Raw genomic sequence first — 13,631 nt, 5'->3', positions numbered from 1 at the left:
CTGTGGGCCATTAAATGTAATTAGGGTTGGAAACCTCCCTTTAGGATTGTAGTTATACTTGGAATTCAACAATGCAAATAAGCTTACAAATAAGCATGGTGTACATGCTGCCCTAGAAAACCCAGATTCTGGACCAGCACTGAAAGGAAAACATGACTTTCAGGTCTGGCCCATGTTTTCCATCCTCTTTGTACTTGGAATATTTTAAAACCCAAATGTACTCACATGCTGGTTGAGGACATCCCTCACTAGCTGCAGGTGGAGACTCAGGCAGGCACATTCATCACGGTAGGCCTTAATGAAGTAAGGGTGGCTGAGATCAAACCGTGGGCACCTGTGCATAATGTCAATGATCACTTGTGCTAAGGCAAATCTCTCCTCTGGGTCCAACGCATGCTGGTAGGCTTCGAAATAACTGTCAAGAAGCTGCAAATAAGGTTGAGAGTCAGAGAACAGGGCCCAGCAAAGAGAGGGGAGTCCACACCCTTTCCAGGCTTTGGAAAGTCCCCCACCTTTGGCAGGAGAGAAACAGCTCTGAACCTCTGGGTACCAGCCCCATGTGGGCAGTGCAGCATCAGTGTGACACAGACCAGGTTAGGGAGGGCAAGGGGAAAAGCACTCGTTTCACCTCTGTCCCCTCTTCCCCTGCTCTCCACAAATAAAATGTGGGTTATATAATGAATAATACAACATTTAATAATCATAAACTCCAATGAGACAGTGCATTCAATGCCACTTCATCAAATATATTATCTCCAACACCTTTTCCCACAGACCCATTCTCCCTCCCCCATTAAACTCCATCACCAAAGGTAGGCAGGTGGCCTCTGTCCCTCTTCTATATCCTCAGCCCCATTTATAATCCCTTCTCTTTAACAGTTCGCTAAAGTTTCACCTATATATAGTAAAGTGATGGGGGGGGTGAAGTGGTGGTGGTTAGAATAGAAGGCCAAGAATGAAAAGTTTCCTCTAAATATAAAGGCATTTATCCCAGATTGGACTCCACTAGGAAGGGTCTATGCACAGAACTCTCAAGTGCATCAAGGGAAGCTTCTGTTTTAGTGGAGTTCAAAAGTCTTTTCTAAAAATTGAAGAAAGCTTCCACACCCTAACCGAAGAGAGTTTTTAGTATAGGAATTCAGAAAGAGATGCTCTTTATTTTGCTTTTGCATTTGTCTAGGAGCTTAAGGAATTTCTGTCCTGTATATAAATTCTATTTGTGTGTAATTAGTAATGGGCTGGAATCCCAAACAAGGACCTAGAGGCCTATATGTAAGTAGTTCTGAACAATGTAGTTACTGTTTTAGGGTTGTTTAAAACCTTCATAGGCTTAGGCACACTTACTTTTGGAGATCATATCAAATATATCAAAACACATCCTAATATATTTTTCCTATAAAAATGTTAAATGATATTTATAATTTTGCTTTTCAAATTCTTTGGCTATGAGCAATACATTTAATTAGTGATTGGCTATGATTTTCTGGGCAGTATGTTCTTGAGGATTCTTATGAAGTAAGAACATCTGATCTATAAACTGTTTTCAAATATCATTTAAGCATTTGTTGGTAACTGTTTTGTATTTTACTTTTGTGTTTCTAAGAAATGCATGCTTTTTTTTTCTCAGATCTCTCTTATTTTCAGTGGTCCCTGAAAAGTTCTTCAATCCTAAACACAGCAAGTCTATATCACTTGATGAATAAATCAACTCTGACTGAAGGCTTCTGAACTTCTACTCCCACTGGGCTCACAAGGTGATGGATCCCTTTACTCTGTCATTCTAATCCAACATGTCCTCTCAGAGTTTCAGCTCGGTGTGTCACTTCCTAGTCATCTTTGACCAGCATCTCTAATGCAGACTTAAATTCTCTGAAAGGCCTCAGCTCCTGCAGTAGCTTTGTCACCAAAGACATGGGTGTGCCCAGTGTGTGCATTTAATTGGCAGCAAGGAGTGGATTGCTGAGGTTGCAATTTCTACCAATCTGACAGCCTAGTACTCTTAGGGATGCATTAGAGAAGAGAGTTTTTTGTTTCCTTGGGTATTGGAACTTGGGTATCTTCCTAGTGGTTTGAGGCCAGGAGGCCAGTCCACTTCTAAAGAAACTAAAGAATTTTCTAAAAGGACATAAAGAGTCCCTTTCATTGTGCAGAGTCCATAGCTTAGAATGCAAGACCGGAAAGAACTGAGAGGGAGTAAGCACTACTTGAATACAGGTGGCAACAGATCAGAGGAGAGTAAAGGAACCAAGTGGAGGGAAAGCCAGGACTGTCTCCTGAGTCTCATTCTTAAATGCTTAAGAATCAATAGCAAATGAGGAATCAAATACTGTCTTAGAAATGTCCACCGTCTGGGCTTCAGTGCTAAGGCTCAAAAATGGAGAGCCTGGGGCACTTTACTTAGCATCTAGTTTTGCAGAATGCCCTTTGGGAAACATTGGTCCAAGGGACCTTGGTCATCCTTAGTATTAAAAGGATAGGAGTTCCCATTGTGGCTCAGAGGGTTAAGAACTTGACACAGTGTCCATAAGGACGCAAGTTTGATCCCTGGCCTCAGTCAGTGGGTTAAAGGATCCAGTATTAGCTGTGGCTGTGGTGTAGGCCCAGCAGCTGCAGTTCTGATTCGACCCCTAGCCCAGTGGGAGTAAAAGTGTGGGTGTGGCTATAAAAAGAAAAAAAAAAATAGGATAACTCCCAAAGAGGCTAAAAACTTAGGACACAGAATGTGCTCCACAGGTTAGAAAGGTCACACACTTCAGAGCATGAGATGAAGGAAGGTGGAGATCCTTTGCCTTTAAGTGAGCCCCTGGGGAAAATGAAGCAAGAAAGGAGATCTAAATGACTACATTCTGTCCACAGAGTTCTACTCTAGAATGATATTCAATTATTAAACAGCAGAAGACAAAGCAGAAATGAAGGCGTGACTAGATGGGGTAAGAAGGGTGTTTCTCAATAGCCTAGGGGAAAGATTAGGAAAGAAACAATTACTTCCCTAAATCATTTGTGACAAATTTAAACCTATCTGGCTGTGCCAGCGCAATCCCAGGAGCTGGTTTATACTATTTGTATTGCCTTGCCCTGTTTTTGCACAAAGAGCCCTACTGTTTGGCTCTTTGGCAGGGGAAGTTCATGGGGAGGGTTCTTGCTGGTGATTCCAATCTGGTGATACCAGGTTGCAGAGGCTGGTGCTAAATTGCTAAGAGCACTTTGTTGGTGGTAGGGTTGCCAGATTTAACAAAGAAAATTACAGGTCAAGTTCAATGTGAATATATATGTATATATGTAAACAACCCATACCTTTTTAGTATACATATCCCAAACATTCTACCCGGCGACCCTAGCTGTTGAGAAGGAAAAATGTGGCTCTTTTTAAATTGACAAGCCTTTTTTCAAGGTTTGACCTCCAACTTGAAAAGCTCTCAGATGGTCCTTTGCATAATTTTATTATGAATTCTTTCCCAACAGGGATAGGACTGTGATCTTTCCATCTCACAGGTTCTATTTATTATCTGTTTGCTAACTGGCCCATTTCCATTTAAACTCTTGGCTGGCATTTGTTTAAGAAGTCTTCCTAGCCTGTCAAATGTCACCTGTGTATATCAAGGGCCAACTTTTAGGCCAAATAATATGTGGTACACACTGATGGTAGGCATTAAATACTGGAGAAAATAGAAAAAGAGCCAGAATGAATAATCTCAAGCTGTACTGTGTTTATATTTTTTACCTCAACCTCTTTTTATTTCTTGAGTTTAAAAAAACTCTGAAAAACAGTATTTTAGGTCAAATGAAAATGTAAAATAGAAAATCAATGTCAGACATCACTAGTCACAGAATTTTTTTCCTTTTTTTTTTTTTTTCTAAGTGCTTTAAATACAAATTCAAATTACCCTAAAAATGTGTCCTCTGGTGGCAGTGGACAGAATTAACATTGGTATAAATATCCCTTAGGAACTGGTACAGCTGATGCCTGGCCTCTCTGAGTCTCTTAATCCACCTAAATTCCTACCAGCTCTTTTTTTATGAGCATTTTTCATAATACAGATTTAAGACAACCCAATGTGTATGAGCAATTCTTAACTTTAGTGATTCCAACATATTTAACAATCAAAAACAGCTGAGGACACTTGGCTGTAGAATAAGTATGGGGAAAAATCAATTGTACTCTAGATAAAAATCTGGTTTATACATTGAAAACAGACTCTTTTGACAATTTCTGATTTAGAAGGCCACATTTTCCAGTTTTGGCACAGATAGCGAACTTATTCTCAGGGTAGTTAGGAGGGAGGTATTTTTCAATGACTGTTTTAAGTTAAAATAATTTCATGTACCATAGACGAAACCAATAGATTGCCCTTGTCGTTTAGCACAAAATGAACCTTAGGCCAAAGTGAGGAGAAATTGATTTGTTTTTAATTACTCTCTGCTCGTCTATTCTCTGCTACAGAGTCCTGCCTGGGGCCTCCATAGAAGGCCTGGAAGAACCAAAAGAGAGGCAAGGAAAGTACAGAAAAGGGGGATATTTAAAACTCATATCTGAACCAATAAATGATGAGTGTGAGGACTGTCTTGCTTACATTTAATATGGCCTCTCCAGTTTCTACACTGAGTCTAAGTCTCCCATTTACTCAGTCAATCCCAATAAAGTTCTAACTGGCAATCAAGGGTTGCAGATGCAAACTCTAGAGGCCAGTTTTCTTTGAAAAGAAGAACAATTTTTAAACAACCCAATCAAAAAATCAGTAGAAGACCTAAATAGACATTTCTCCAAAGAAGACATATGGATAGCCAGCAGGCACATGAAAGACTTCTCAACATCTCTAACCATTAGAGAAATGCAAATCAAAACTACAATGAGGTACCACCTCACACCAGTCAGAATGGCCATCGTTAATAAGTCTACAAATAGCAAATGCTGGAGAGGGTGTGGAGAAAAGGGAACCCTCCTACAGTGATGGTGGGAATGTAAGCTGGTACAACCACTATGGAGAACAGTATAGAGGTCCCTCAGAAAACTAAATATAGAACCACCATATGATCTAGCAATCCCACTCCTGGGTATATATCTGGACAAAACTTTCATTCAAAAAGATACATGCACCCCTGTGTTCATTGCAGCACTATTCAAAATAGCCACGACGTGGAAGCAACCTAAATGTCCATTGACAAATGGATTAAAAAGATGTAGTACATATACACAACGGAACACTACTCAGCCATAAAAAAGAACAAAACGATGCCATTTGCAGCAACATGGATGGAACTACAGATTCTCATACTAAGTGAAGTAAGTCAGAAAGAGAAAGACAAATATGATATGATATCACTTATATGTGGAATCTAACATATGGTACTGGATGAACCTATCTACAGAACAGAAACAAACTCACAGACAGGGAGAGCAGACTTGCGGTTGCCAAGATGGGGGCGGGGAAGGAAGTGGGATGGACTGGGAGTTTGGGGTTAGTAGATGCAAACTATTACATTTAGAATGGATAAGTAATGAGGTCCTATTGTACAACAGAACTATATCTCATCACCTGTAATATAACATGATAGAAGATAATATGAGAAAAAGAATGTATGCATATATATATGTATGACTGGGTCACTTTGCTGTACAGCAGAAATTGACAGAACATTGTAAATCAACTACACTTTAATAAAAAATTTTTTTAGAAAAGAGGAACAATTTTCAAAGCCCTAGGCTTTCACCCTTTAAGTCCAGCCAGTTGTTTTCAAAAATTGGGTGACCTACATCTCTGAGTAAGAGACCAGAGAGTAGATGAAACAGTAAACCATCTATTCTACTAGAAAAACAATTCAGAGAAAACATTTCCACTTCCCCATCTTCTGACCACATCACAGTGCACTGTAAACTGGCTTCCACCTCCACTACTTTTTAAAGAGAAGCTGGAAATGACTGCCTGATGGCTGACCCCCGTCTGGTTTTTAGTACTCATCTTTCTTAATGTTTCACTGTACTTCATGCAAGTAACCATTCTCTCCTATTAAAATGCTTTTTTTCCAGTGGGCTTTCCTAACATTATCCTTTCCTTTTTCTCAGTAGTCTCTTTAGGGCTGCAGGTGTGGCATATAGGAGTTCCCAGGCTAAGGGCTGAATCAGAGCTACAGCTGCTGGCCTACACCACAGCCACAGCTACAAAGGATCTGAGCTGTATCTGCAACCTACACCACAGCTCACGGCAACACCGGATCCCCGACCCACTAGGCAAAGCCAGGTAGCGACCCCACGTCCTCATGGATACTAGTTGGATTCATTTCCACTGTGCCACAAAGGGGACTCTTCTCATGGATTCTTATTCCATAACCTTCTCTTTAAATATAATGAGACCCATTTCAGGCATCTCTGGCTTTTCCTAGTCATTTCAATTCATTACTATGGTTCAACTTCCACATTCATTCCTCAGCTCATACTTGGTCCTGAGATTCAAATCTATAGCTCCCGCAAAACATGCACACCTGGGTTTTATCAAACCTTCCTCATGTGCCTTTTATCCTAGACTCAAAATTATCTTTCCCTCTAAATACACCCCTCCTCTTCCATTCTGTTTCAGTTAACAGCCTCTTCTGTAAGCCTGAGGAAGTCATTTTAACTCCACCCTCATTCTCTCACCCCAACATCCAGTCTTCTAATCCTATCATTTCTGTGTTTGGAAACCCCTGCCCAGTTGCTCACACCCACGTCTAAAAGCCAGAATAAGGTCAGTCAGTTTGTCATTTAGCAAAGTGAGGCTGGTTCCTGACAGGACAATGAACATGAATGAAATCATCACTTATTCTCACTGAAAGAATACATATTAGAAAAGGGCCTAAATTATACAGCCCTCTAACAAATTGTAACATAAAGTCATATCCTTCATATTTTATTTTTGGTAACAAAGAACCACAGCAAAGAACATAAAATTTATTATTCGCATCCTTACAACTAGCTGAGATTATTTAAATAATTATTCACTTTATTTGAGCTGCTCTAAAAGACCCACTGGGTTTAAAAATATATATATTGGGCATTGTAAGAGTGTTTAATAGAAGTTTTGTTTCTAGGTGAAGATACCTGGCGCTTGTTTTCTAGAAGAGTTGCTTCCCAAGTCCACATGTCATATAGCACAGCAAATCTGTCCACACCTGCATGGATCCATCCCCAGTCCTGGTCAATATTTGACTTGCCGCCCACTTTGTGACCTGACAGAGAAACGGATGAGAATGACCAGAGACAGACCTCTCCATGAAGCTCTTCCTAGTAGAAATGCACCCCTAGGATTGTCAGCTCCGTCTCAGGAATACCTAGAGAAGGGTAACTGGGATTCCTAAGAATCAGCTAAAGATCTCTGGGCAACACTAGGCCCTAAGTTCATACATGCTGACTTCTAAATCAACTAAGGTTTTTGTTTTTACTTTTAAAGACTAATTTTAGAACTATAACCAAAGTTCAGTTAACATGAAATATTTACTAAAATGCCCTCAAACTTGTAATTTAAAGGCAGAACATGCTTTTCTTTCTGTAAAAAAAACAGGTCCCTGGTGGTTTAACAACAAACCCAGTTTAACCTGCTATATCATTAATGCCAGCCAAGTCAAAAATTTTCAGGAAAATTTCTAAGATACTCCCTAAATATGTTAATTACTAACTTGAATCAATAAGTGTAATCATTGCCATTATTCAGCTAAAATATTTTCCCACTATACTAATGTAAGTTTTCACTATCAGCGTTATTATTGCTTAAAATTTTAAGTGGCCTATTTCAGAATAAAATATTAAAAATTAAGCGATTTTCAGGTTTAATAATTATCAAATATATGATGGGTACTAAACAAGAGAAAAACTTTGGTCAGGAATTTCTCTAGCAGCAGTTGGGAAATCATTTCACAACAGATGACTATACACTCAGTAGTTGAGAGATGCTCATATGATTAAGTATTTCAATCAAAGTTCTCTTTTTTTTTTTCTTTTCCCTCTTTTAGCTTCACCCGTGGCATATGGAAGTTCCTAGGACAGAGATCGAATGCAAACTGCAGCTGCAACCTACACCACAGCTGTGTCAAAGCCAGATCCTTTTCAGATACTACTGGATATGCATTTATATCCACTGTGTCATAGCAGGAACTTCCCAAAGCAAGTTCTTAGCAGCTGGAAATAGTCACATTGTATTGTAAATTAGTATCAGCATAAATGGTGCACTAGTATGTTGGACGACCAATAAAGATGAAAGCTAAGGGCTGAAATTAAATGCCGTGGAATGGTGGATGCCATCACCACATCCCATCATTCAGATCACAAATGGTCTGCGGCCAAGAGAAAACGAAGAGTTTAACCCAATACTAAATTAATTCTTGATGGGATCTGAAAGGTTAATTGTAAAATTTTTTTTTTTTTTTGTCTTTTGTTGTTGTTGTTGTTGTTGCTATTTCTTGGGCCGCTCCCGCGGCATATGGAGGTTCCCAGGCTAGGGGTTGAATCGGAGCTGTAGCCACCGGCCTACGCCAGAGCCACAGCAACGCGGGATCCGAGCCTTGTCTGCAACCTACACCACAGCTCACGGCAACGCCGGATCGTCAACCCACTGAGCAAGGGCAGGGACCGAACCCGCAACCTCATGGTTCCTAGTCGGATTCGTTAACCACTGAGCCACGACGGGAACTCCTAATTGTAAAATATTTTTGAGAAGCATTTTATAATAATATGAACACGAATTATACTTATTTAAAGTCTGTATATACATTACCAAACGGCACAATCCCTTACTAAATTTCCCTTCAGGTATTGCAGTGTGTCTAGAAACTCTTTAAATTCTTTCCAAATGCAACACCAGTCAGGCCATATTATTTCAAAAGGAATGATTCTTACCTCACCTTCTAAAACTGGATAAATTTGGGTGATACCAAAAGGAAGAGAGAATACAGATATGAGTTATTTGATTACCCTGAGTAATGATTTCTTTGTTTGGGGCTTGTCTGGCATTTTCCTGGCCAGGTCTTTGTGCATCCTGGTGATTTTCTGTCAGAAGCTCAGGAATATCTCTGCTTCTAACTGGTTTCCCCAAGGTCAATTACTATTTTTTGTCACTCAGAAAAAAACTGTTAATTTCACTTGCTAACTTTGCTTCCCTCAGGGCCCTGCACCTAATGGGTGATGGAGAAATGCCGCTAGGCAACAAGTGGAGTCTAAATAGCAGTAAAAATTATACCAAGTCACAGTCTCCAACAAATGAGGAACTTGAGCTAGAAACAAAACTATCTTTTCGAAAGTGGTGTGTGTTGGGAGAGGCATGTGTGCTAATAGAATTTTCAAGATACTACTGGATATGCATTTATATTTTGAGATGGGAAATGTTAAATGAAGCCCTTTGTATTTTTTTTGCTTGTTTGCCTGGATGGTTTTTAAAAATCTGACTTCTGACCTTTTTCTTTCTCAACGTAATGGCTGGCCACAAGCAGCAGTTCTGTCTCTAGTTCCTTCAGATCACTCAAGGCTTCATCATACATGACATAGATTCCCTGCTGGTCCTGGGTGTGGATGTAACCAGCTTCCATGCTGTAGTAGTCATCTTGGTTCTCCACTTCTGAGAACTCCATGAACTGGATGCCCTGGACCTGGGAAAGAAAGTCAAGGTTGCAGATTACCAGGAGGGAGAGCTATAGTTTGCTGGCTCAAATAGACCAAACAGCAGGTTTCTGCTCCTATAATCAGGGCTGTCAGCATGGAGCTGTAGACATGATGGATGGATAAAGAGCTGTATGTAGAGAAAAAAGATATTAACAAGGAATGTCATCAGGGATGGGTAGTTCTAAAACAAATAACTAGCTGTTTAAGGTTTTACTGATTAACCTGGGATTATCTAGAAAAAGGTAAGCAATAGAGCCAAGTGCTAAAGTGGTCTCTGAAGTCAGTGTCCATGTTCAGGTCCCAGCTCTTCCAGGATCTCACCCTGGGTAAGTCATTCAGCTACTCTTAGCCTCCATTTCCTAAATTGTAACATGGGGACAGTGGAGACACCACAACAGTTGTTGTAGGGAGTGACACTGTGCATATGAGTGAGACCTTGAGATCTATAAACTTTAGCTGTTAAAGATTTTTCTTTAAATCTAATACTTCTAAAATGCATTAACACAATCTCACATCTTAGTAACATACTTAGTTGAATATTGCCCCCCTGAAATTCATGTCCACTGGAAACCTGTGAATGTGGCCTTATTTGGAAATTGAGTCTTTGCAGATGTACACAAGACGAGGCCATACTGGATTAAAGTGGGCCCCAATCCAATGACTGATGTTTCAGAGGGAAATTTGGAGGCTGATACAAAGAGGAGAAGGCCACTTGCAGGCCGAGACAGAGACTGAAGTGATGCATGTACAAACCAAGGAACACCAAGGATTGCTGGTAACGACCAGAAGCCAGAAGAGGCAAGGAGGATTTTCCCCTGGAGCCTTCAGAGACAACACGGCCCTGCTGGCACCCTGATTTTGGACTCGGAGTCTCCAGAACTGTCAGAGAATAAATTTATCTCCCAGTTGTTCTGAACCGCTCACTTTGTGGTACGTCATTATGAAGTGTTAGGAAACTAAAACAAGTAATTTGAGTATTCCAGTCATAATTTTATGTTTTTAGATGACTGAGGACCTATTGCTTTCTCAGAATGCTATTCTAATAGTAATTCTCATAATTCACAACTTCTCTACCCTTCTCAAGCCTCTGAATTCTCTCCCTCACTCCCTGCCCCAGTGCCCAGTCTCCCTCACTCTCGACGGAAGCCCTTCCACTTCTCCACTTACATACAAACCTCCTCCTGCTCTCCTGCTCCCTCTGCACTGCAGAGGCCAATTCCACTTCCCTCCTCTACGGCCACTCTCTCCCCCTCTGAAGTTTCTCTTCTCAGACATTCAACTCATTTCAACCAGAGATTTCTCAACTGACATTGAAACTTGCTCATGGCTGTCTTATTTTTATTTTTGGTCACACCCACGGCACATGAAAGTTCCCAGGCCAGGGACTGAATACAAGTTGCAGCTGTGACCTATGCTTCTTGCTGCAACATCAGATCCTTAACCCACTTTGCTAGACAGGGATCAAACCTGTGCCTCTGCAGTGACTCAACCCCATAGCCCTCCTTTTCTTTCTTTCTTTTTTTTTTGGCTTTTTAGGGTCATACCTGAGGCCTTATGGAAGTTCCCAGGCTAGGGTCAAATCAGAGCTACAGCTGCCAACCTACACCACAGCCATAGCAACGTAGGATCCAAGCTATGTCAGCGACCTATCCCACAGCTCATGGCAATGCCAGTTCCTTAATCCACTGAGCGAGGCCAGGGATGGAACCCGCATCCTCATGGATACTAGTTGAATTCATTACCACTGAGCTATAACAGGAACTCCTAGCCCTCTTATTTTAAAACATCCTCACACTCTTCCCCAGGTTCCCATGTCTCCTCCTCCTCACAGTCCAGCCACCTAAGATATTACCTGTATTCACTGCCTCCATTTCCTCACCTCCTACTTTTCACTCATTCCCATCTGGCTCCTGCCTCCACCAAGCCACCCAAACCACTTTCACTGAGTCCAACAATGACCTTTGCTCACATCCAGCAGGCTTTCTTTAGACATTTTAAGTAATCTCTCAGGAGCTTCTGACACAGTTCAGCACTCCCTGCTTCTTGACCCAGTCTCTGCTCTGGCCTCAGGGACTCCACATTCTCTTTGCTCTCACCAACTTTCTAGCCGTTTCTTTTCTATCGGGTCATTAAATGGTGGCCACAACACTCAAGCCCCAGTCCTAGGACTTCCTCTTTTCCTGCTGCAGTCCTTCCTTAAGAGACAGCACACTTCGACAGATGAGATTACCACCTTTAGACCATTAGTTCCTCAATTCATATTTCCAATCCAGGCCTCCTAGAGATCCAGACCCACATATCCAAATACCTATTTGGCCTCTGTTCCTAGGCCTCTCAAAGGACTCTCAAAGTTAACATGATCAAATTATGTGATCTTCCCCCACAAACCTAGGCCACCTCCAGTTTCCTCATTTTAGTAAATAGCACCACCACCCATCCACTTCCTCTACCATGAATCATTCCTGACGTCTCTTTCTGCCTCACCCTACATGTCCAATCAATCATGAGGTCCTGTTGATTTTACTTTCTATCTCTCAAATCCATCCACTTGTCTGCATCTCCACCACCCACCATCCTAGTCCAAGCTGTTATTATCCTGCAGTAGGACTAGTCCAGGAGCTTCTAAACTGGTCTAGCCTCTTAATTAGTCCACATCCCCTCTGGCCTGGGCTTATTCTCCCCTCCATTGTATTCACTACTGGAAGAGGATGTTTTAGAAGTGGAGTTTAGATTATGTCATCCCTTCTTCTTTTTAATATCCCAAAATGCTTCTCATTACTCACAGACAAAGCAAAACTCCATAAAAAAGTCTACATGGTCTGGCCCCTGCCTATCTCCCACCAGTGGTTTTGAATCAACTGTGATTTTTGCCCCCCAGAGGACAACTGGCCATGTCTGGAGATATTTTTGGTTGTTATAACTCGGGGGGAGGTGCTCTTGGCATCTAGTGTGTAGAGGCCAGGCATGCTTCTAAATATCTGACAGCACACAAGAGAGCCCCACACAGTGAAGAATTATCAGGCCTCAAATGACAATAGTACCAAGGTTGAGAAACCTGAGGCTACCTTCATTTTGTATCACTTTCTACCTAGATCACTGTATCGTAGCCTTCCATGTCTTCTTTTGATTATTTTAGGGGCCATGCTCCCTTGAGCCTTATGCATAGGCTTTCCCCTCTCAATGGAATATCTTCCTCCCTCTTTGCCTACTTAAAGCCCCTTCATCTTCCAACATCAGCTCAATCATCACTTTCACAGTGAACCCCCTTTAGCCTCCTATGGCACCAAGTATCTTTCTTTTGACATACTTATTGAGGTCACTGTTTTACATTTATTATGAGATTATTGATCAATATTTGTTTCACTCACTGGATTTAATTAGGACAAGGAACATGTCTGGTTTTGTTCATTATTGTATCAGTGCTTAGCACAGGGCTTAGAAAATAAGTAAAATAGGGATGAATGATTTTGGAATATTTGCACATAGATTTCTTTTAGTCTATGATTTTATGTTCCCTACTTTTTGTTTGTTTGTTTGTTTGTTTTTTTGTCTTTTGTCTTTTGTCTTTTTAGGGTCACACCCATGGCATATGGAGATTCCCAGGCTAGGGGTCTAATCAGAGCTACAGCTGCCGGCCTACGCCACAGCCACAGCAATGCCAGATCTGAGTCACGTCTGCGACCTACACCATAGCTCGCAGCAATGCAGGATCCTTAACCCACTGAGTGAGGCCAGCGATTAAATCTGCAACCTCGTGGTTCCTAGTCAGATTCATTTCTACTGTGCAATGACAGGAACTCCTGTTCCCTACTTGTATTTTTAACATATACCAGTCAGAATTCCTGGGTTTTGCCTCTATGGAGTCTCATCTTATGTCATCACAGCCAAACAAAAGCATTCTCAACAGAGGCGATAATGTCAAGGGTAAAAAGTAGTTCTTGGAGGGAAAAAAAATCTTACTCTTTTTATGTATGAAGCACAAATATATAGACAGTACATAAACAGATAT

At 41.1% G+C, this 13,631-nt stretch overlaps 1 protein-coding gene across 22 annotated transcripts in view; it reads right to left on the bottom strand.

Moving 5' to 3' along the window:
• The window catches only part of CCDC162 (coiled-coil domain-containing protein 162), a 204,536-nt gene that overhangs the window by 99,465 nt on the left and 91,440 nt on the right, over window positions 1–13,631 (bottom strand). For 21 of the 22 annotated variants that reach the window (XR_002343788.2, XR_014806635.1, XR_014806634.1 and 18 more), the window contains 3 exons: window positions 9,417–9,609; window positions 7,073–7,200; window positions 226–426 (listed from right to left, as the gene is read on the bottom strand). Coding sequence is in view for 18 of the 22 variants with exons in the window: in XM_021090803.2 (XP_020946462.2) it covers window positions 226–426; window positions 7,073–7,200; window positions 9,417–9,609 (522 nt within the window). In the remaining 4 variants the exon portion in view is untranslated. The remainder of the gene's footprint in view (window positions 1–225; window positions 427–7,072; window positions 7,201–9,416; window positions 9,610–13,631) is intronic. The other variant, XM_084961916.1, reaches the window with a different exon arrangement.

Source organism: Sus scrofa, chromosome 1 (assembly GCF_054392235.1).
Source record: "Sus scrofa isolate SSC_HxYL_T2T_F1_AM1 chromosome 1, Sscrofa_HxYL_maternal_Yorkshire_Landrace_v2.0, whole genome shotgun sequence".
Lineage (NCBI taxonomy): Eukaryota > Metazoa > Chordata > Mammalia > Artiodactyla > Suidae > Sus > Sus scrofa.
This window is presented reverse-complemented; position numbering and strand designations above follow the sequence as displayed.